The sequence below is a fragment of the Phaenicophaeus curvirostris genome, chromosome 14, assembly GCF_032191515.1.
Source record: "Phaenicophaeus curvirostris isolate KB17595 chromosome 14, BPBGC_Pcur_1.0, whole genome shotgun sequence".
In the NCBI taxonomy this organism is placed as follows: Eukaryota; Metazoa; Chordata; class Aves; order Cuculiformes; family Cuculidae; genus Phaenicophaeus; species Phaenicophaeus curvirostris.
Window position 1 is genome coordinate 16,937,937 of NC_091405.1, and position 23,540 is coordinate 16,961,476.

The 23,540-nt window shown below is 39.3% G+C and overlaps 1 protein-coding gene across 11 annotated transcripts in view; it reads right to left on the bottom strand.

Moving 5' to 3' along the window:
• The window catches only part of ESRP2 (epithelial splicing regulatory protein 2), a 42,310-nt gene that overhangs the window by 14,063 nt on the left and 4,707 nt on the right, over positions 1 to 23,540 (bottom strand). For 6 of the 11 annotated variants that reach the window (XM_069868348.1, XM_069868354.1, XM_069868345.1 and 3 more), the window contains exons 4-13: positions 9,239 to 9,352; positions 7,488 to 7,602; positions 6,661 to 6,759; positions 6,485 to 6,539; positions 5,558 to 5,668; positions 4,590 to 4,722; positions 4,357 to 4,399; positions 3,541 to 3,842; positions 2,238 to 2,459; positions 794 to 992 (exon numbers count right to left, since the gene is read on the bottom strand). In XM_069868348.1, the coding sequence (XP_069724449.1) occupies positions 794 to 992; positions 2,238 to 2,459; positions 3,541 to 3,842; positions 4,357 to 4,399; positions 4,590 to 4,722; positions 5,558 to 5,668; positions 6,485 to 6,539; positions 6,661 to 6,759; positions 7,488 to 7,602; positions 9,239 to 9,352 (1,393 nt within the window). The remainder of the gene's footprint in view (positions 1 to 793; positions 993 to 2,237; positions 2,460 to 3,540; positions 3,843 to 4,356; positions 4,400 to 4,589; positions 4,723 to 5,557; positions 5,669 to 6,484; positions 6,540 to 6,660; positions 6,760 to 7,487; positions 7,603 to 9,238; positions 9,353 to 23,540) is intronic. The other 5 variants (XM_069868355.1, XM_069868353.1, XM_069868352.1 and 2 more) reach the window with 4 other exon arrangements.

Here is a 23,540-nt window from a genome sequence, read left to right on the forward strand (position 1 = left end):
GTGTAAGCCTCCTGCCACTTCAAAAAGTATTTTTAGGGTATAGCAAATGTAAAAAAGAATACCCCACTAGATCACTAGACTGATGCATTTTGATGAACAAATACCTGATTTATGTAGGAACATTAAGCTTGGCTTAGTGTGCAGTCAACTTATTATTCTTTTTTTAATAGACTGTATTTGGCAGCTTTTTACTATTTGCAAATACACAGAGGTATCTGCTTTGTGATTTGGTATTGAGAAGAATTAGAACAGTACAGTAAAGTTGCTCCACAATAAGGTTGACCATAATCTTAGATAAAATTAAAAAAAAAAAATCCATCCCACTTCACCACTCTGTGATCTGTTATTTTATCATCCTAGTGGGGGGTTTCCTTTAAAAAAAGGCCCATAGAGTACCTTCTCAATGCTTCAAGCAAGATAGCAAGAGCACTCATCGGCAGCTAGCACACAGAATTTCTTCCCCTTTTAAAAATCCCTCTAATTCCAAGTAGGTTTCACTACAGGCAAGTCTACCGCAGAGCTCAGAAGAACAGTACACCCATAAAAAGCAGAGTGTGCAACAATTTCACTGGCAAGGCCTTGCTGCCCTCTACTCACCACCAAAAATACAATAAAAATGCCTCCGATCAGTCCCATTATTGCCCGAAGGGAACAATTCCAATCTCAGCACGTACACAGATGGATGATTATTGATCATGGCAAAACCCAAGTCAAAAGGCGAAAGGCGACAAAGCTTCAGCACCTACCACATATCAGCCTTTAGCAGCAGAGAGCAGAAGAATTGGAGACTTACATGGTAACTTACATGGCGGTGGGGATAAGCCACTACGATTTAAAGTGCCACCCATTAAAACAAAGTTCATCTCCTCTCCCGAACACTGGAATACTTCCACATAACGGTCCTTCATCATCTTTTTGTGACATTTTTGAGCCACCAGAAAAGCTTTGTCAGCAGATTTCATTTGGATAAAAGCATCACCCGATGGTCGTCCCTAGGGGAGGGAGGAAAACAGTCACAAGTCAATCTAGTATGAAAACACCCAGAGCACAAGGAATGCAGAAATTAGTAAGATCAAATGTCTACTGAAAATCTGTATTGTTCTTCCTCAACTGGCACCAATGACTAATGACTCAACAATTATTTTCAGACTTGTGTTTCTGCTCCTAATGTAGCAGCACCAGTTCACACAACACTATTTCCATCTTCTGAAAAATGACATAGAGAATAATCTAGCATGGAAACAAAGTTTGGAGGCCTCTAATCCAAACACTGTTCAAAGTGGTTCCATCAGGCCTTCTCCACTTGAAATCTGAGCATCTCTGGGGTGGAGATTCTACAGCATCTTTGGGAACCTGTTTGAGTGCTTAACTAATTTTGCATTGTGATTTTTTCCCCACCTTTTGACCTAGTTGGAATTTTCTTTGATGCAGTTTATTAATGCTGTCTCTTATTCTTTTGCTGTGAATCTCTAGGAAAATTCTGGGTTTGCCTTCCCTGTAACAACTTTTTCAATAATGGGACAACAGCACAACACTCCAGACATGCTTCACTAAAGTCCATAGCTACATTAGAAATTGACTTCCAGGTCTGATTTTCTGCAACCTGACAGACATTGCTGCTTGTATAAAATATTAGAAACTTCCTTAACAATAAAGCAAAACAAGTATAGTAAATCTCTCTCATTTTTCTTTAATACCTTAATATTTCTGTGGCCGAGTTCATTTTTAACACAAGACACAGGGAAAAAATATCCCAAAACCACAGTTTTTAATTATTGACTTACTTTAAAGCCTGAGAGGTCTCTAAACCAAGTTAGAAGTTACATAAACTTATTTTTTCCACATACACCATTAAAGTAGCACAGCTACCACTGAGCAGAAATCCTGAAGCTGACGGAGCAGTTATGCCATCTAACATGAGGCATTTCTGTGTATTTCCAGCACTTGACTTAAACACAAGGGACTATTTGAGACAGCCTTCAGGATAAAGCTGTTATTAAAAGAACAAGCTTCATCCTCCCCAGGCTTATGCATACATATATAGAAAGAAAAACATGTGTGCGTGTAGAAGGGGAAGAGAAAGGCAAAGGAAAGAACAAAAAGACAGGCAAGCAGAACACATGGCTTTTTCAAGGTTTAAAAAGACCTAGAGCACAGCCAAGAACAGGTGAGCTGCCCTGACTTCTAACCCTGCTCAGGAACTAGAAAGTTAGTGCTCCCATGCAAAATGCTGCTACCTGTTGATTAAGGACCATGTGAACTCCATGGGGCTTGATATCACCTGTGGCGTCTCCCATAAATTCCAGGATGTCATCGATGCCAGCGGTGTAAGGAAGGCCTCTGAGCCGGACGCAGTCACGTATGCTGCCCGTGGCAATGGTGTATGGTGGGGGTATGACAGGAATGATGGGAGTTGGGAGAGTGGGAATAAGAGGCGTTGACATATATCGATTAAGAACCTGTTGGCAAAAAAAAGCACAATGGTATAGACTTACACATCATCTGGTTGAGCAAAAATCAATTCCAACAATGCTATTTCACAAGTTTAAAACAAACCTGTTTCCAAACTCACAGAAAAAACCCAACAAAACAAAACCTTAAACCAAATTATTGCAGACAGTTTCCTGTTGGGCATGAGAAAGTTTCAAACTCTGAAGGGGAGAGGGAAAGTCTTACAAATTTAATTTGCTAGATCCTAATAACAAACCTGTCTAATCTCATTACAAAAAAAATTAAAAGCAGATTACATTTCATTTTAGAATATTCCAAAAAGAACCATCTGAAAACCACATATGTGCTCACAAACCAGTATTGTCACATACACTTCTTACTTTAATTAGGGTTAATTAAAACCAGTAATTTTAAAATAAATGAGACCAAAAATAACTAATAAGTAAAAAAAAACTAGCTCTAATTCATTCATAAAACCTGACCGGTTAAGCGAGGATGCTTGGGTTTTTAACCCAAATGCTCATCTCCAAATAGAAAGTTTCTGGCAGCGGGGGAAAGAAATTAAGGGAACAAATACAGTCCATTGAAAGTGGCACCAAAAGAGGTTACAAAGCCTTAGTTTCATCAATAATGGTGCAAACGCCCTAGGTTGAGCTATTATTGACAAAACTAAGGCTTTATAACCTCTTTTGGTGCCACTGTACATGGAGACCAGAATTTAGAAGACAACACTGCAGATTTTAAAGAAGCATTACTACAATATTATCAATCTAGTATTTTTTAGATTTTTTTTTTGTGATTTCAGTCAATCTTTAAGGAGTAGAAAAACCTCATCCAATGAATTCTACTTTGCAATCTGCAGAATAATTTAAAAAAAAAAGACAAAACTACAAATATTGCCAGTAAAAAAACCTAAATACTATGCTGCATAATTTTCCATGCCTACCAGGAAGCACATATTGCCCTTTCTAGAACTGGCCATCTTTTATATAAAAGACTTGCATGGTTTTCTACAACATATTTATGTGCAAGTGTTAGAAGAAATGTTTTAACTGTTAAGTTTTGAGTGTCACAGCCAATAGTTACAACCTGTTGGACTTCTGCTGCTGTGCTCCTGAAGAGTTCAATGTAACGTTTTCCAAGTATTTCTTTGTGCTTTTTAAGTGCATTCTGTGCATATTCTTCACAGGAAAACAGCACAAATGCATCTCCTGTGGGCCTGCCATCGGGGTACTTGACAAAGAGAAGTCCCTCCTTCCCTCCTGTGACTGGGCACTCTGGCCCCAGGAACCCCAAGACATCCTCCTGAGTAGCAGTGAATGGAAGGCCTCTCATCCGGATAATAACTTGGTTCTCCTTAGATAAGAACTGCGCCACTTCATTGGAGGTGCCTGGTAGAAAGACAATGACATGCGGTCAGCCAGTAACACACGGTTGTGCTGGTCAGTCAATTCCTTAAGAGGCAGGAGTGGCAAAGTAGTAAGTAGCAATACAGAAGGTAAGTAGCCAGCAATAAACCCACAGAAGACTGAGACTAACAAACTCTCAACAATCCATTTTGAAGTGCAAATCCCTTACCCTGAAATTATTTCACATTTTAATGAAATTGAAACAAAGATGAGATTAGTGTGAACTTATACAAGACACGCATGTTCCCACTGCAAAGGCTCATCTTCCTCCCAGACAGCAAGACGTGTCTGTGAACTTCACAGCCCAAATGCTCAGAGCTCAGATTCAACCACGTGAAACCAGAACTTGACAGGGTCAAGTATTCTTGGAAGGCAAAACAGGAAAAACTACTTCATTATCCATTTGTGTTCTCAGTCAAGAAAAAAAAAATAAATCAGAACTACAACACCACTTCTATGAACTTAAGTAACGCCACTGAACTCCAACACCACTCACCTCCTGCAATTTTTAAGAATTCTTCCCCAGTTGCTTTGTAAACCTTAAAGAGAAAAAGGAAAAAACACACATAAAAATTAGAACATTCAACACTAACACACATATATGCTCTTCCACATGCGAGAGATTTGTGTTTTGGCACTTTGAGCAAAACACAAATGTTCTCATTTAAAACCGTAGTCTAAAATATGCAGGTTGCCCTCCAAAGACTTTTTCTTGTCACTCTTCTTTACCTCAATGTATCTGCTCCCCATGTGATGTTTATGTCTTTCCAGTGCAAGATCTCTCTGTTCAGAATCAACAAATCGAACTAATGCCTCCCCATTTCTTCTTCCTTGAGCATTGAGACAAAGAGCCACACCACCTCTGGAAGGTAAAGCCAACAAAAATAAACTTAGTTTGAGTCTTTATTACATTTAATGAATACTTGTATAAGAACAGCATAGAAATCAGACTTTGACACAGAGTTTATAGATTGAAAAAGAAATTGCTACTATCCTCAATTTTATTTCATTTTTAATGTAACACAATTATACTGCAGAATCCACCTCAGTGAGATCTGCGATCTCATGCAGTTCACTACCTTCTCAGCTTCCATACAGAGGCAGATTTGCCAGCCCTTCCTATTATCTTAGCGGTGCAGATTTGAACCTACTCATATGTCTAAATAAAAAACTTCTATTTCCTCAGTGTTGAGAATCTGGAATATGTATTAAATGACAGGTACGCTAAATTGAACTCACTCTTTTTCTACACACACATATATATATACAGAAAGGTGTATACACACCAGTCATATGAGAATTTCTAACAAACAGCACTTGGAAGTTTGAATGTGGCCTGTTCAGGTGTAGCAGAATATTGAAGAGTTACCACAAAATTAAAGCTTCTATTACATCTTGGTTTTCTGCCTTGATTAATACAGTAGGAGTTTCTCCCTTTAGGTACTGGCAATAAATTAATATATGTTGGTTTTCAGTAAGTCTTTTTTCTTCTTCATACACCTCAAAACTCTTTCCTGCATGCATAGGGCTGGTAAACCTGTTCTGTTACCAGGACCAGGGGAAGGGACCTGGGTGAGTAAAGACAGTAGGAGCAAAGACCCTTTTGAGGGGTGCAGGAGCTGAGTGCTAAACGAATTCTAGAAAAGCTTGCTCTAGAAGACAAAGCAATAAAGCAAGACAAATTCTTATTATCCTACTTGGCAATGTTGAGTCCTTTGAAAAATCGAGCAATATCTTGGTCTGAAGATTGCCATGGCAAACCTCTGGCACGTATTACTGTCTCACTGTCCACAGTTTCAGATTTACTACTGGAAAGAAAGGAAAAAAAACCCAAACCAATGTAAGCTTCAATCCCAGTTTTCCATTATGTTTCCAAATTTCCATTTGCAACTAATTTATCTTGTACATCAGGAGTATATTTAGACTCTTCTAATGCTGTTACTCATTTCATTAAAGAAAGGAAGATAATGGTAATAATCCTTTTCTATACACAACAGCCAAGATGCACTAGGCTACCACCACACTGCAGTTCCTAAAAAAAACAGGAAAATTGTCACAAAGCATAAATCTCAGATAAGGAACTAGATCAATTTCATTGTAAAGACCTAACAGTCCAACATAGATGATTACAAGGCAGTTCTAAACAAGAATACATATCACTTAAGATGTTTCCTACTCCAGTAACTGCAATGTATTTGAAAACAAAGAACCATTCCATTTCTTCTCTCCCTACCCCCAGTGTGCCACGCAGCACATTAGACCACTCCTCAGAAGCACCGTGTAGTTCAGCTGCACATGGGGTGCCCTGGCCATTATCCCTGTTGACTTAGAGAAAGTTCACAAATATTTCTTCACTGCTGGGTAAGATAAGTCAGCCTCGCTGCCATGCAAAACAGAAGCTAGAGAACAAAGAGCGTTTAACTCACAGTGACTTTAGAGATGGACTAAAGCACAGCATTTGACACACCAGCTACAGTCTCTCTGCACTAGACAGCTGAATGCACTGTTACTGCTCTCAGGAACCAATCTACTTTCACAGTCACCCTGGGGAAATCTGCATAAGCCCTCCTTGCTGCAGACAAGACTCTGCTTTGGTTGTAAAAAATCACAACAAGGGCACTTACCAAGGACCTGTTTCATACTTGTATTTCACAGTTTCAGGCTCAGTAAATATGTAATCTGCAACAAAACAGGAAGTTTAAATATAACCAGGGTCAGAGATTAATTAAGAATGACAGTACCACTGCCAATTCTTACAGAAAAGAAAGATTTCAGCATTCTGTAAAAATCATTCACTTACTACAACCTTCAGAGAGCATGCTGAAAATGATGGCCACCATGGTTTTCACTTGCCACACACCAAAGTCCTCCTCTGTTTCATCTGTCCCTAAGCCAAGATCTAAACAAGCGATTATAGAAAACAACAGACTTGCACAATCATTTGCAAACAAGGCACAAGGCTTCCCCAATATTCATACAGAACTGGTAATCCAATTTACTGGTCTTAACAGGGACGTGACCATTAGATATTTGTTACTGTGCTCATAAACTGGTTAATATTCACTCTAACAGTCCGAAAACTTTTGGTATCTTATATCATTTCAGCGTTAACAGTTAAAAAAGAAGCTGAATAAGTTCCTATTACTTCAAACATAACTGTACTTTAACCACATTCATCTGGGCCACAACAGTCCTCCTAAAATTCAGACACAAGGTGTTGGGGTTTTTTTTTGCTGGCATTTTGTTTTGTTTTAAACTCAGTTCGGTCAGGATCACACATGGAACTATTAGGATCTGCAAAAAGGAGAAGCTTACAGGCCAGTTGGTGCTAAAAAGGCCCACTGAGAGCTAAGTGCTTCCTTTAAGATCAAGTACCAATGCAAGTGATGTTTTTCTGTAGCGGATTTACTAAATATGGTTTAGAACTCAGTGTCAGACTCAAATAGAAAGAAAAATAAATAAGCAGTGCTGCTCCCCTCAACACACTTAAGCAAACATTCCTTCCATTTTACCTGTGAGTTTAAAACCCACTTCTTAGTGTAGAAGAATAAAACCAGCAACAACCACAGAGAGAACACCTAAGGAAATATAATTGATTCTCGTGTAAAAGCTGCAGCAAAAGGATACATTCTGCCATGGTCTTGATGGTTTGATCTTTCACGGCGGCTGAACTAGGGTAGCAAGTGTGAAATTCTTTGCGCAGATCATAAAAGGAATAGAAGCAGTCTGACAGCAGGATGTTCTACAAAGAAGGCAAAAAGTTTGTTTAGTACACACCATTCCTTTAAATTCCAATTAAAGTTTCTGGACTGAATGAAGGAGTTTCAAACAAATCACATAGTTACATGTCATCAGCTTGTCTATGATAGACCAGTTTAGTTCCTTTGTAACACAGTTCAAATTCCACAGCCTTACAGAATTAGATCTCTAGATGAGCAAACCCAAACAGCTTCCGAGAGGCAGACCTGCCTTCTAAAGAAGATGGCTGGGGAAGAAAATAAACCAACAAACAAAAACCCCAAACAGATCTAGGTTTTGCTGTTTTATAAATACTCCCATTTAGGATACTGTACTTTCTCTCTTGTGGCTACACTGAAAAGCAATATTGTGCCAAAACATGATAACAAAGTTTATATAAATGTCTTTGCAGTGTACAAAATATTTTCCAGCAACTTAAACACATTTATTCATTACAGTTGTGTATTGGATAAGAACTTTGTTATATAACATTATTAAACAAACATTTAAGTAGCTCTTCACTCAGATAGCAGCTTATTTTTCCAAGGAATAAACCAAATAATTCAGGCCTAATTCACTCCTTTCTCTCTCACACTTTCCAACTGTTTCACTATATAAAGGTTTGACTTCAGCCTAGCCAAACAGCACTCACCTTTGTAAATAAGGAATTAACAGAAGTCACATGCTCATACTTCTTAGAATGCTAGGAATAGCAAAAGCTAAGGTCTGAGGCTTACTAACATGTAATGTGCAGAGATAAGTAAACTTTCGCAAATAAAAAAGTACTGAAGGAGAAAAAAAATACAGAAGAGAATGATATGCAGTAACTCCACACTATCAGATCCATTCCTTGATCTAGTATGGACAATTATTTCATCCACAACATTATATGCTTGTTTTGGTTTAGTTCATTTGCCTCAAGAAGGAAGTACAAAGAAGTATCATGTTTGAATGTTAGATACCATTCTTGTGTCCTTACTTGCTTCATCCCTACATAAACATGCACTTTTCATAAAAAAAAAAGTCACAGTGTTATGTTTTAATATAACACAAATGCCAAGGGAATATTCGTAGAAACTTGGCATGAGCCAATAACCTTATATAGAGAAAAAAATGCAGCCGATCAGTCAGCTCCTTCCACGCCAGCAGCTCCCATTCCAGGAACCACTGCCATTCTCCAGGGCAAGTTGCTGCCTGCATGTTTACTCTTTACAGGACACTGACACATGGCTCCTACCATGGATCTTGGTAGAAACCCATGGCTCTGCCCAGAACCTGTGTTTTAACTCAAGCCTAAACAAAGCAAATAGCTCTTCACTGCCTCTTGTACCTTTGCTTCCATTTCTTGAGATACAGAATTCAAAGCACTTGCGTTATTCCTGTGTCTGTCCTGTCTTTACTAATTTTCCTCTTCATCATGCTCATCTGGGAGTCCTCAAGTACTGCAGCTGACTTCCAAGAACAAGTGCCAAGAACTGCTTCTCAGGGTTCAGACAGGCAGGGGAATAATCTTGAATATTTTTGGAACACTCTAGTTCCCAAGGTGGAAATGAGTTACTCATCTCAAACTTACATAAGCTATTTCCTTTGATGTCCTTAAAACACAGTACTGCCCTTCTGCATCAGGACTGATCTCATACCTTCTTAGATGTTTCTGGCTGGAGGACTTGTCGAATGAGTAACTGGCCATCACTGCAGAGTGTGTAAGAGCTCCTTCCAAGTACTTTCAAATCACTGGATACCAGCTGACTAAACTGAAAAATAAAGTCATAAATTTCATTCTACTGATTGGTACAGATAATTACACAAAGTGGGCACTTTCTATTAGTGCAACACTTTTCTTTTTAAAGAAGATAAAATAATTCAGCACTCTGTAATAGCTTTTGTAAAAAAAATGAACAACAGACATGGTCTGTTGATAAAGGGAAGCAAATAAACAATATACACTTGCAGAACAGAAAACAAGAACAGCAGCAGTATGGTAAAAAGAACAATTAGGAAAACATGCCAGAATTATGAGTTCATATGAAAGGTTATGGTACTACAGCGGTAATGTTTGAAATCTGAACTAACTATAAGGAAAGCTATGAAATATTTTAAAGGTAAAAACCTTTCAAGAACAATCACAATGCTGATTTTACAACAGCCTTTCTTCACCTATGGCACCTTTGACTTCGGTTATGTCCTCAATATTTTTTATTTGAACTTCAAAAAGAAAAAAAGCTCCTCATCAGGAGTTACTAATGTTCCCAAAGCTATATGCTATAAAACCTAACAAATCATGGTCTAATACCTCCAAAAGTGAAATTATAATCAGCTCAGATCCAAGTCAAAGAAAGTTCTTGGTGGAGATAGGGTTACTAGATAAAACAGGGTTATTCCCTACCTGCAGGCTGGAAAACCCCTAATACATTAATTCTCAAGAGGAAAGGGCTCCATCTGTCTTGTTCAAAATTATTTTCCATCCTTATACAACAGCTTCTAGCTTTTTATTACTCCATGCCAGTGTTAAATTCCTTGCTCATAATAGTCAACTAATGTATTACAGGATCTACATGTATCAAATCAGTAAATAGTACCTTGTTAGTTAACTTTCAAGGGGACAAATATAGTTATTCTAAGCTTCTCTCTTGATGCTACTCCCTCCCAGGAAAGCATCACCTCACATGCAGAGCAATAATTAACATCACGATGCAGTCACCACCCACTGCTCTCAGCAATCACATACAACTCCAAAACAACCATCTCATAAAGCAAATTACAAGTTGACTTGAAACTCAGACAATATCTTTGTGCTATCTTTCAACCTGTGCATGGGGAAGAAGGAGGTTGGGGTTTTTTTACCATCAACACTATGTGACACTACCTAGTTACAGCCTCTGCTAAAGGAAGATGGTGTCCTAATGCCTTGATCCCACAACTACACAGCATTTGCTGTTTGAACAAATGCTGCGGCATCTCCGTCCCGAAGGTAAGGCTCCACAAGGCAGAAATCATGTATCAAACCTGATTTAGTAGGAGCACAGACATGATTACCCAGGCTTTATTTTGTAATAACTGCTCAAATCCAATTCAGAAGGCTCCAGGGAGACCTTAGAACTGCTTCCAGTACTGAAAGGGGCTCCAGAAAAGCTGGGGAGCACAGGAACTTGATCAGGGAGCACAGGAACAAAACAAGGGGAAATAGTTTGAAGCTGAAGGAGGGGGGATTTAGCTGAGATGTTAAGAAGAAACGTTTTCCTGTGAGGGCGGTGAGTCACTGGCCCACACTGGCCTGAGAAGTCATGGCTGCCCCATTTCTGGAGATGGTTCAGGGGCTTTGATCAACCCGATCCAGTGATCTTGCATATTCAGCCAGCTACTTTCCTCCTGACTGCTAGTTCAGGTTGTGTTCCAACCAGGAGCTGAAGTCTTGAAGAATCTGAGACTATAAAGCCAGTCATTGTTTAAGGATGGTTTAAAGTCAGAAAATTGAGATCTGAGAGTACTCAAAATACTTCAGCTGATGTGTAAACACCAAAAAAAAGAAGAAAATTCCAGAGTACTCAAAAGGCACCACTTCAGAAATGCAGTTTTTGGGACTGCCACAGTCACAGACCAACAACAAATACTCTCACCACAATAATAGGCAGGAGGACGAGGACATGAGGCCTTCTTAGTAAATGCAGGGCCTTACTACTTTCTATTTTAACTTCTAGGCACAGTAGAGAGCAAATATTTGTAAAAAGGGATTGGAAATGGTGATATGAATTAGTCTCCAGAAGGTATACAGGGCTTCTTTCCAACAGGAAGCAGAATCTTACTGATGAACAGTAATAAAACACTCCCCAAACGCTGGACTTTGTATCCTGTGATCCTGAAGATGCACTAGAGCCCATATAAAAAACGCAGTTGGGAAGGTATTTTGATCAGATACAAAAAGAAATCCAATACACACAATCTGAGGGAAGCAGAAAGTGTATGCAGCCTCCTGCTTTACAAATGTAACAGATATAGTTCAAAAAGTCTTCACCAAGTTAGAAAACAAAAGGAGAAAAATGTTTGGACAATGGAGGAAATAATCAGGCCAAATGGTATAAATCAAGTGGTCAAAGTCTAGACTTTAGCACCAAAATATTCACCTTTTTTTTTTTTTCAGACAGTGTTTCCCACAAAACATACAGCTGAGAAGACAGATAGACAACACTGCTATTTCATAGAATCACCAGGTTGGAAAAGACCTCTTGGACCACTGAGTCCATTTCCTGAAGCTCCCGGTGAGAAGACAACAAGAAGAATGAAACATTGCATAAGGACCCCATTAAGCCCAATACTCCAAGTGTACTAAGGCTGAAAGAAAGCACGAGGGGCAGCATTTGTTTTTGGTTTTAAGTGAGTCTAAGCATTTGCACTGCACATTTATTAAATGTCAGTGATAACATTCAGCATTGCAAACTCTGTTCCACGAGGACAATTAACAAGTCAAAACAATTCTCTACTTTTCTTACTAGAGACTAGCAGCTTAAAGTGCCTTGGATAAAATGCTACAAGGCTGGCAGGCCTTGCTGAGTGCTTATTTAGAAGCTTCTATTTTATCTGAGCCTTTCTCAAACTTTGGGGTGTACTGCATCAGAAGAGAGCAAAAGGAGAGTGGGAAGAACAGTCAGGAAACATAAGGAACCTTTCCTATCCAAACCAGCTTACGTATTGCATGTGTTAACTGAGGAGAGGAATCAGGTAGCAGGGTGTGAATAGGATGATTCATCTAGAGGAGAACATGGGGCAAAACAGCAAGCATAACACTGCCATAGAGGAACAACAGATATGTGAGATGAGCCTGAAACAGCTTCTATCAGGAGATGTCTCCGGATTCTGGAAAGGTTAAGTATGAAAAGCAAAGCTGCAGACCAGCTCTCATTGCTACCCCTAAGTCTTTCAAGGCAATAGATGCAATCTGTCACATGTATCATAAGGAGCTAAAGCAACCACTGCAGATGTGTTCATACAGCCATATTGAAATATAAGCAAAGCAATTCACTGTTCTTCCTTCAGCCCTCTTTTTTGCTCTATGAATTTCAGGCAGCATCTCAAAAAACAACCTTGAACCAGCATACACCCAAGTGTAGCAAGCTAAGGACAAGTTAAGACCAGTGCCAGATTTACATAACATTTTTCTGTCTCACATGTCGAACAACCTGTCCACAGCTCCGTCATTTCGTAAATTCCATCCACATCTCTTTCACTCCACTAATAAAAACCATCTCGGCTATTTACCTCCTGTCATTCACCTTCATGCTGCCGTCCATAGCACTCCTCTACTTTTGCATGCAAAGCGGCCCCACCTTAAGGCTTCCTCCACAAACTCACACGCCCTGTCTCTCCCCTGTTAATCGACCTATTTCATAGCAACAGAGCTGTACAGTGTTAATTACCACTGTTTGCATCTTGCAACCAGTCCTCATTTCGACTGCAAGAACCACAGTGTACTGGCATCACCCTCCACCCTTTATTGCTTATTCCACCAGATTAGTCCGTCTTCTGGAGCTCTGATGAGTCACTCCATACTGAAAGGAATATGGTCAATAATCCAATACCAAGATTAAAAACTGAACAGGAGAGAGGAGAGGAAGAATCAAACAAGCTGCTTTGTGCATTTACTTCCACAAAACCTAAAACAGCTCTTGGAGAAAAGGTGGTGAGAGGGAAGGACGGGGTTTCAGCAGCCCTTGGAAAAACTGGCTAAACTGGATTTTGGTCATGCAGCCCAGAGTACAAAGACAGCGAAGAGACATGTTTCGAAGAGACATGTTTCGCCAGCAGCAAAGCTGGATGAAAGCCAGCACAGACTGCTGTGTTTTCTGCAAAGGAATCCCAAGGGGCTGGAATGACACAGCCTCCTTCATGTTGCCTTAACTGGGACTGAACAAAGCTGTGGATCTTAGAGAAACAAGATTCCCGATTAAGCTCTTCCTATAATTATGATGCACAAAGCACTAAAATAAACATCAAGCTATTTGGATATTCCCATTTCCTTAACTAAAAATAGTTCTTATCCTTGAGAAAGGCCACCGCATCTGCACTGTATCCATGCTTGGTATGGAAATGAAATACTGAGATAATTCAGTGGCACGACACATCCATGCTGTCAACTGAACCATTTCTAAAACACCAAGATACTCTGAGGAATTCTCTCTTTAATTTACCTCTGAGAAATAACAGAAAATTTGGCTGCTTCTTACTCACTGGACCTCCAGCTGCTCCTATCGCATCTTCAATATGAGATCCCTTCCTTTAGCAATGTACAAGAGTTTCTCTGTTTTGCTTCTTTTAGCCCCACTGACCTATCACCGCTAACAGCACCAGATGACAAAATTATTCACAAAGCTTCAGAATTAAAGACTATCTTCGCAATTTAACCAAGTCTGCAATGTTATGCTAAAGCATAACATAAAAATCCAGCAAAAAACTTAGCTTGTAGTCCATGCTTCAGCAAGGCACACATCTATTCTTAAGTGGAAAAATAAGTTATTATATTTGTCAATATTCTTGCATGAAGAATGCTCCTCATAGCGTGAGGACCTGGTTTCACATCAGTGGTATTGATAAGCATGTTGCTAAATTGCTCAGAGATAACAATTTGGTGACTACACATGAATATGCGGTCAAGTTTATACCAAGTTAGTGCATTAAACAAGTGCTCATTTTGACTTCTGTGCCATCTTTAGACTTAGGTGGGAAGACAAATCACACCTCGTCCAACTCAAAAGTAAGATGGAAGAGGGAGAGACAATACTTGATTTGAGATAAAGTCTGTCAAAAGAATTGGAACAGGTTTAGTATTCTAGATCATATTTTTAAGCAAAAACAAAACCCCAAAACTTAATCAGGAGCGACATCTTTTGGTCATTATTAAAAGGAAAACTTTCAGGAATAACTTAGAAAAAAGTTATTTCAGCTCACCTATGCTCATATATTCCAAGATATTCCCATGAGTTAGAGAACTCCTTACTAGTATGTAACTGTCTGAGAGAAATTGAAAATAGACTCCACAGATCTCTGAAGTACACTGTTTGAGATGACAAAAGTTTTACCCGAGGCACACAAATGCGAACTGCTTACATTTCTTTTGTTCAGATCTGGAAAATTAGCTGCATGTATTCTTTTTCCCACCAAGAATAAAATTCTACTCTGTCCAACACACGACTCCATATGAAGCAGAAGCTAGAGATCTATTTCAGATCTTCTCCGCAAATTCTCTTACCCACACAAGAGACTTCCACCTGTTACTAATTATTAGGAAAAAAGGCTGAGGGAAGCATAGAAACCATTACAGGCAGGCAGCTCTACGGACAGATACATGTATCTCTGTGCACATGCATATGCTCATGTATAGAGTTATACATAGTGATGTAAATTATAATATTAAAAATCTCATCAGATCAGCTGAATTTTCATGTTTGCACATCTAACAACTCAGATTTTGAAGTCTATAAAATTATTTCTAAAATTCAATTCACTGCACTTCTCAACATTTTCTTTAAGTCCTGAAATTTTCTACATTTTATCAGCATAATGAAGTTTGGCAAATACAGCTTGTAGTCTATCAGACACACTATCAAATAGAATTTAAGAAACTGGATTAATAGTACTACCACCTATGCAGACTCACATATATAGTAGCATTTTATGTTACAGAAGCAACTTCAGTAGCAACCAGACAAAGTACTTCTTTTTTAATCAGAAATATCACTCTCAGGAACACTCTCACACTTTGCAATATGCCAATTGTCAATTAAAAGAGAGATGTTAAACTTATCTAATTGCAGCTCTCCTAGCAACGAAACCACATACTTCATATAATTGACATCATATATACCACCACTTTGCAACAAACACCACATACGCTTTGACTGACGCCATGTAGGACAACCAGTCTTTGTGGATTTAAAAAAGAAAAAAATCATCATTACTTATTAGCTGTTGTTCAGGCCTTTGGTGTGGATCATTCTTTGCTTGTAAGCATAGAGCACATAATTATTTGTCTTCTTTCAGGTAGGAGAAGCATAGAAAACAAATGACAATCTCCAAAAAGTTCTCTCGGAAGATTTTCTACTCCAAGTTCTTCTGCAGGCAAAGATATCACAGATCGTGCCCCAAAACCTGATCTTACAGAAAGTCCTCTACCATTTAGTGCCAGAGAACACTCAAAACCAATTATAAAGTTGCAGGTGTGGTTCCAGAAAGGAGGTCTCCAGTGGCTGGACACTGAAACAGGCTGCCCAGAGAAGCTGCAGTCCCCTTCCTTAGAGATATTCAAGATCCAGCAGGACACGGTCCTGGGCAGCCTGCTCTAGCTGGCCCTGCTTTCAGGGGTTGGACTATAGGTCCTTTCCAACCTCAGCTAGTGTGTGATTCTCTGATCTCTTTAAACTTTCTCCAGTTTGCCAGTGCTGCACAGCTAAACTAAAGATCATCGCATCAATGCCACCACAGTGGATGCACACAGGAGTGTTTGTGTGCTTAGGGAGGGTCATCTTGTCTAGAAGAGGGGAAAGAGAGGAAATCAATAGGTGAGATACAGCCACGTTTGATTAGCAGAACTTTTCTGCCACCAAAACACAAGCAAGATTGGAGCACCGTGGAAAAATAAACACACCTACAACCTGCATAGCCCCCTCCATACCCCAAGATACTAACTTTGGGAAATACTCTCCCTGGGATTTTGTGCCTCAGACCCTACACTCATGAAGGTTTCACATTTATTTACAATGCTCTCCATAGGCAGTTTTCTGCTCCTTCACTCTTCAAACCCTGGTGATAATGTCAGACTTATGCATGCAATGGAGGAATTTAAAGCATGTCAATATACTGGGAGGTGCACAGACTGCATTTCAGCAGTATTTACAAGTATGATAACCCTTTATTGTGCTAGGTAACTTTTTAAACAGAGAATCCCATAGTAAGCCCTTGCCTTTGTTCATCTGTTAACTGCTATTCCACATGGCTGATAACGGATACGTGGTGACCTTGTACTGAAATTGCTGTATGAAAAAAAAAAAAAAGTGTAAGCCACAGTGCAGCCACAAGCTGCCACTAACTTTTTTTGCCTTCTAGCAACAGAGAAAAAATTACTGTATGTAAACACTATTCGGACACAAACATGAAACAAAATTTTCCCTCAGTTTTATTCTTTTGCAAGTGAAATTTGCAGAAGACAGCAGAGGCAGTCCATGTTAACTCACTGGAAACTTTCAAAAACAACAATGCCAGTTTGATTTCTCCTATTAAGGGGAAATCAATTTTTTTGTTTTACAGGACGCTAATGCCCAATCTTGTCTGGTGACTGAAGAGTAGCCTGGAAAAAGCATGTCTTTAATTTCCAGCATGCCAGATCATAAATGATATAATGATGCTCAATATGGCCAATCAGGTTACGCATCACCTTACGCCTCCTGAGGTACTATAAACTGTATGAAACAACTGAACGAGTAATCAGTTACAATGGCCACAATAAATGTATGCGAGAGGTGCACAAACTACCCTTCTAGACTGCCTTCTACTCTAGAATATTATGTTACTTCCTACTGCCTGCTAAACTTGTTGTCATTTTGTATTCTTTGCTGAATAGAGGTCAAACAACAGCAAGGCAGGTACCACACCTCCTGCTGCTGTTTCAAAATAGTTTTGTCTACACTGACTTTCCATAAAGATACAAACTGGTATCACTGCCTTTCTCACAGAAAGAAATTTATTTCTTTCCACCCACAAAGGTAACAGCGTTAAGGTCTCAGTTATCATAGGCTTGGGGTCCTGACACAAAGTCCCAAACATCACGAATCTTCAAAATGCAAAACATTTTTCAAGCTATTTCAAGATATCCACTTTTACTTGGTTGGGAAGTTGAAGTTCCAGGACCCGATACCACCCTGTCTCCCTCCTCACAATCATCGTTCAGGTCACCACAGAGTTCTCAAGTCTAGGAGGTGCACAGCCTCCACAAACCTCTTGTAATGACTATGAGAGGGAGAAACATGGAAGGCACTCTTCAAATTTATCACATCCTTCCATTCAACAATAAAAAAAGTACTTTTTAAATTCATCATACGCCTTCAAAATTGCATACAGAGGACAGGAAACTTTCAGTTAGATGACTATGAAATGCCTAGAGTTAATTTTCTGCATAAAAATCAAAATAGGTTTGTTTAGCATGGATCACCAACTGGTGGAATACGAAATACAGAAATCGAGCAACAGTTGAAAGGCTTTGTCTGTCTGGTGACAGCTTGCAGAGCATAGAAAATGGAACACTGACTCAGGACTGCAATAAACCACCTTAAGGGTGAAGCTTCCACCTTATTTCTTTCTCTGGCTCATTTCAATTGGGCCTGGGTCTTTGTGCTACAAAGTAAACAATAGCTAACTACAAGTTTTAATTCTTCCTATGAAAGAATGCAAAAATCTAACCTTTTGCCAAGACAAAGATCTGTCCAAGCCATGCCAGTTGAGCATTTATGACCATTTTTGATTAATTATTTCTTAAATGGAAATTTGCAATGCTAGATTATTAGCATGCTTTCCATCTACAGTATCTACAGCATCTAATTCAGGTAATGAACTAAGCATAAAAGGCAAGACCATGGCTCAGGCCATTTAAATGTCACAGCAGTTAGGTCACAGCTTTTATCTTCAAAAGCACAATCTGTTTTAATAAGAGAGTGTTGAAATATGCAGAGTACTCCACAAATAAGCTACTTGAAGTTAGCCTTGGGTAAGATAAAGCACCCTACTCCGGCAATGTAAGAATTCTACTCTTTCTGGACTTGACTTTACTTTATACTATCTATCAGGAAACTACTAAATAAGGAAACAATTACTGACACAAAATAAGTTTTCACCTCTACATTAACCTGTATGAAAGAGGACACTAGCCATCAAACCCAAGAAAATGATGCAAAAATAAAGCTTATGTCTCGCAGAACGCTTTAGTATTCACGAGTCTGTCTTTAAGCAAAAGAGAACTTTCAGAAAACTCTAAATATTAGCAATACAAAAAAATCCATACTCTGCCAACCTTTTACCTACATTTCAGCCTGGTTTACAATGGTGCCTCACACTCCTCACAGGCCTCTTGCTATCAACTCAATTCACAGAGCGAGTCACTACAGACCGAAAGACAAGGTTGAACATACTTTCCAAGTTTTAATTAATACGCTGTGACTGTTAAGTTTCCTAAAGTCTTGATTTAGGCACAAGCTGTCTCTCAGTGTTCTATACCTCCCCCACTCCCTCTTACCTCTGTTTCAAGGACAAACTTTCATTAGCAATGTGATCTTTAGCACTGGCTCTATTGACTGTAATGCACGGTACTGCTCTATTTACTCAACACTACCTCATTGTTTGTAGTGCAAGCTTAACCAGTTGTAGGAGAATACCCAATGCCTACAAAATTAAAGCAATTTTTTCCTCTCAGATTGCTTTTCAGTTTATTTTGTAGTAATAGGCAAGGAAACCAAAAAGAAGGGGAGACATACAAAGACAGACAACATACCTACTATCCACAATTCAGTTTCCTTCAAGATGCCTTTATACTCCTGCCTCTCCATTAAACTAATACTATAAGAATATCACAGCTTCCTCAACAACGGTCTTGAGATCCATGAAGCATCCTTGCTTATACAGGTATCCAAGCGATCTTTGCTTAAACCTTTACAAATATCAGCAAAGAAGTCAAACTCATAAGACTGGCTCTACTCTGCTTCAGAAATGGGGAGCTTTCCTTGTTCAACATGCTTGATTCAAGAGGTTTGATGTGTTGTGCATTGCTTTTTGCACTGTTTTGTGTCTCTCTTCAGCTGCAAAGGACTCCTTAATTAACTTTCAGGCTTTCAGGTATGCATCTACAGTAAGAACTACTTACAAAGCAAGAGCATTGCAGTGGTTTTCGCCCTTTTATTTTCCACGTTGCATAGCACAGCTCTGCTTTACTTCTAGTGCAATTCATTGCAACAGAATTACATATCAGGAAAGCAATTGTGCCAGAATTTCAGTAAAGATGTTTAACCTCAAACACTACAAATGTCTACACAACTCACTGCAAGGTTAAAGCACACGTTTAAATTTTTCTAGAAATAGAACAAGAGAGTGGAAACAACACTTAATTCATTCTGATTTCAATTCAGTAAGAATGATAACACAGTTCAGACACTTCTCTAGAGCTCTAGTAATAGAACAAAACCACCACAGGAGACAAATTTTTGAAAAAAAAAAAATCTTAATCTTAAAATTAACTTTCTATCCAATATTTTAGTGCTAATGCAACAGCCACATCTAAACACTCTTTGCCCCTTTCTGCCCACTGCAGCTCTACAAAGAAAGGAAGCAGAGGAAAAGAAACCTAAAATATTTTTAAATGGAATTACAAAATGAAACCAGGCTGGCACTACATAAGTAGTTGCTAGTAAAAAACTAACTCTCCGATCAGCATTTTCAGCTTTGGCCACGACACTGCTTTGCTGGCAATATCAATTCCAGCATCTATGCGTCACTCTTAAACCTAACTGTTCAGCAAAGAAGTGCTGCAACATGTTGTCAGAGATGTTGCCCTCATTTGGCAGCACTCAGCTACCCGAGACCTTCTGTACTAAACTTCAGGTTTAATCCAAGTAAACCAATGCACAAAATGCACAAGAAGAGAGAACTGTGCAAGATGAAATATTACCAGAGGAGGAAGGAAAGAGTAGAGGTTTGCAGACAATCCAGAGCATCCACACACAATCTTCTATGCTGCCACCACATAAATGTGTAAGAACTGGTAGATGCACTGCGTGTATACTTACTGTCAAAGTGGTACAATGCAAACCCTTGATTTGTCATTTATTATCCCTCAGCCACTTTTGAAAACCCTGACAATAGTTCATTCACTCACGTCCAGTGACATTTTTCAGTAGCTATTTACAGCAAAGAAGTTCAAAGTCTCTGAGGATCATGTAATCCAGCAATCTTTGTTTTAAAAAGCTCCTAACGTGTGTTTTACTGTCTTCCAATGAGATTCAAGTATTTGGATACAATGTTATAGCTGTGAGAACATCCAAATATCCTAGTGACACAGTTTTGAAACACTACAACATCACACTGTGCAAAGCACGATGGCATTTCAAGCTTTTCTGGACAGGTCATAGTAAAGTTTATTTTTGTATATATGCTAATCTACCTAGACTGGGCAAGAGTTTTAATGTTACTGTTTGACTTCACCAGAACAACCAGCATCACATTGTCAAGTCTACTCGGGCACATCCTCAAACCACTGGGCTAAATTATTCACTTCTAATGAATATTGGCATTTCTAACTTTAAGAGAGATAGCCTAGCTAGCCAAGATGACCACCTTTTTATGTCTGCAAAGTAATGAATATGCAGCTTTAGACAAATCCCTTTATCTAATCCTCTGCTCGTTCTGAAGCAAAAAGCACCTAAATATAGGAACAAAGCAAGGTGTAAAGGAATAGTTGTGAAATTCAGATGAAAGCATTGCAGCCTTCAGAGAAGATAAGGTAATAGCTTTTCCACAAAACCTAACAGAAGAGCTGCCAATAACAAATGCATCCACATGATCTACATATGTGTATTCACATATACCTATATATATATAATACACATAACAGAGGAACGGTTTCTGGTATTAAGTCTTCTCCGTTTTTAAGAGAACAGGTTTATGTGTCATAACATAGTGGGTACAAGAGAGGATCTGTAAGGGGAAAAATGGTGTACCTACACCATCAACAACAAAATTACAACTAGGGCTCTGAAGCAAGAGTTAGCCACCTATTTTAACTGCTAGAGAAAAAAACAAACTACCCTGTAACAATGTGCAGCTACAGGAAACAGAAGCACATCTTTACTTCCCCATCATAAAGATTGACAATACTTCAATACTAGGTATCAAACACAAACTTAGATGAGCGTTGGTTAAGTTATCAATGGAAACAATTAGCTATCAGACAGTAACACGTAGTGAGACTCCCTCATAGGGCTGCATGAAGACAGTACGCTCAGCCCTGCTGTAAGAACAGGGATTTATCCCTCACCTGTCCTAACAGCCCGAAGGCCACCCTGTGCCTGTCAGGAAACCCTCACCACTCACTGCCAACACCAAGCCAAGGCCACAGTTTCACAACACAAACTGCTCGGAGGCCAACCTGTCTTAAAACGTTTCTCTTCTTTCACACACACTGCTTGTCCACACCTTGGTGCTACGACTGCCCTCAGAAAAACTCCCTCATCTGCCACTCTGTACATCAGCCAGAACTGCTCCAAACCAGAGCTCTTTAACTCAGAACAGTGCCCTGCTCCAGTTCAATATGCAGCCCCAAACTCTTGCATTGGCAGAATGCAGGTTAGCAAGGTCCACGTGGCAGCATCTACCTAAAAGGAATAAGTGAAAGCTGCCAGGAATAAGTTTTTATACAACTGCAGCTTGAGAACAAGATGCGGGGGCAGAAATACCTTCAGCTGGTATCACTGTGAAACGTGTTGTATCATGAAAATACAACCAAAGGGTGTAGTTTCATAGGACGTGAGCCTGGACAGCAAAGCAGCTTAGTAGTTCCCGCCCTACCTGCTCATTTCAGTGATTCTGTTTACAGCACAGCTTCACAAAGAGTTTTACTGACACAACAAAATGATGGCAAAGTACGGCACAGAGGCAAGAAAGAAGCTGGCTTCGCTGCTGAAGCCAAACCTTGTGAAACCACGCCCTAAGTGTATGTTGCAGAGAGAGCAGCCTGTGCAGTAACACCTGCCAGAGGCTCGCACACACCTGCTCCAAAACTTCAGACCTCAGATCCCAGCAAATATTCCAAAATACTGGCTCTGTTTGGAGTTTTATGGAGATGATGCAGTCACCAAATAATCAGAAGCCAAAAAACAAGCATGGGAACTCAGAAAAAACCCAAAACTAAAAACGAACCATGAAAAAAAAAAAAAATCACCCTGCATTTTCAGATTTTCAGGCTTTTTTTGTGCTATCTGGAGGTTCAGAGATGTATTAAAAAAAATATTCAAAAAATAATTTATCCAAAATGAAGGCGTGACAGCCGGCAAGCAAGCCCAGAAAACTTTCTACCAGCACTTTGTGAAGAGGAGGCTGCAGAACAAGTTTCCCTTAAAAAAAAGAAGCTGTAACCGGTTTATCAGGTTAGAGGAATTCACTGGTTCTTCCGCCTCTCCCCTCATCCCCACTCTTTCCAAGTGCTCATCTAACCAGCTTGTTTCTTGCTGAATTTGTTGATATGTGAGAAAATAAACTGCACCTGCAGCTCAGCGCACGATCAATAGGCATCCAAACATGCTTTGGAGAACTAGTACTTGCTGTCACTTGATGAAGAGACAATCCCTCAGTATTTTCAATTTGTGCATAGTTCAGGTGAGTGGCAGGGGCTTTGTCTTTCCATGTTGAAGAATATTAAACGAATCTATCACTGATGTATTGGATTCAATGTACAGTGCAATGTAAGATCAACCAGACCAGGACAGCCTCTCAAACAGTTTTTTAATACTTTAATGTTAATCTATAGATGAAATTTGGATGCATTCAATAGGTCCAAAAGCAGACCCAGCTCTCATGAGAACCTCTGCCTTTTTATGTATATAATTCAAAGTCAGATGTTAATCACAGATAAATACTGCAGAGAGCTCTCCAAAATTATTAGATCTTAGACTTATCCTTTGTCAGGGAGACATGCAAATATTACCTTGCAAAAAGAAAGCAAGATGTCTTAAGGCAAGTCACGCTGATTCAGCCAGGTTTTCTGTGTGGGAAGGGTTAAGAAATCCACCACACTTTCAACTGAGTATTTACTCTTTAACTTAGAACCCCCTTGGCTAGAATCAGAGAAGCACATGAAGATCTCAGCTTTTTGATGATAGAGTAATGGGGCTGAGAAAAAGGCAAAGTTCATTTTGGTTT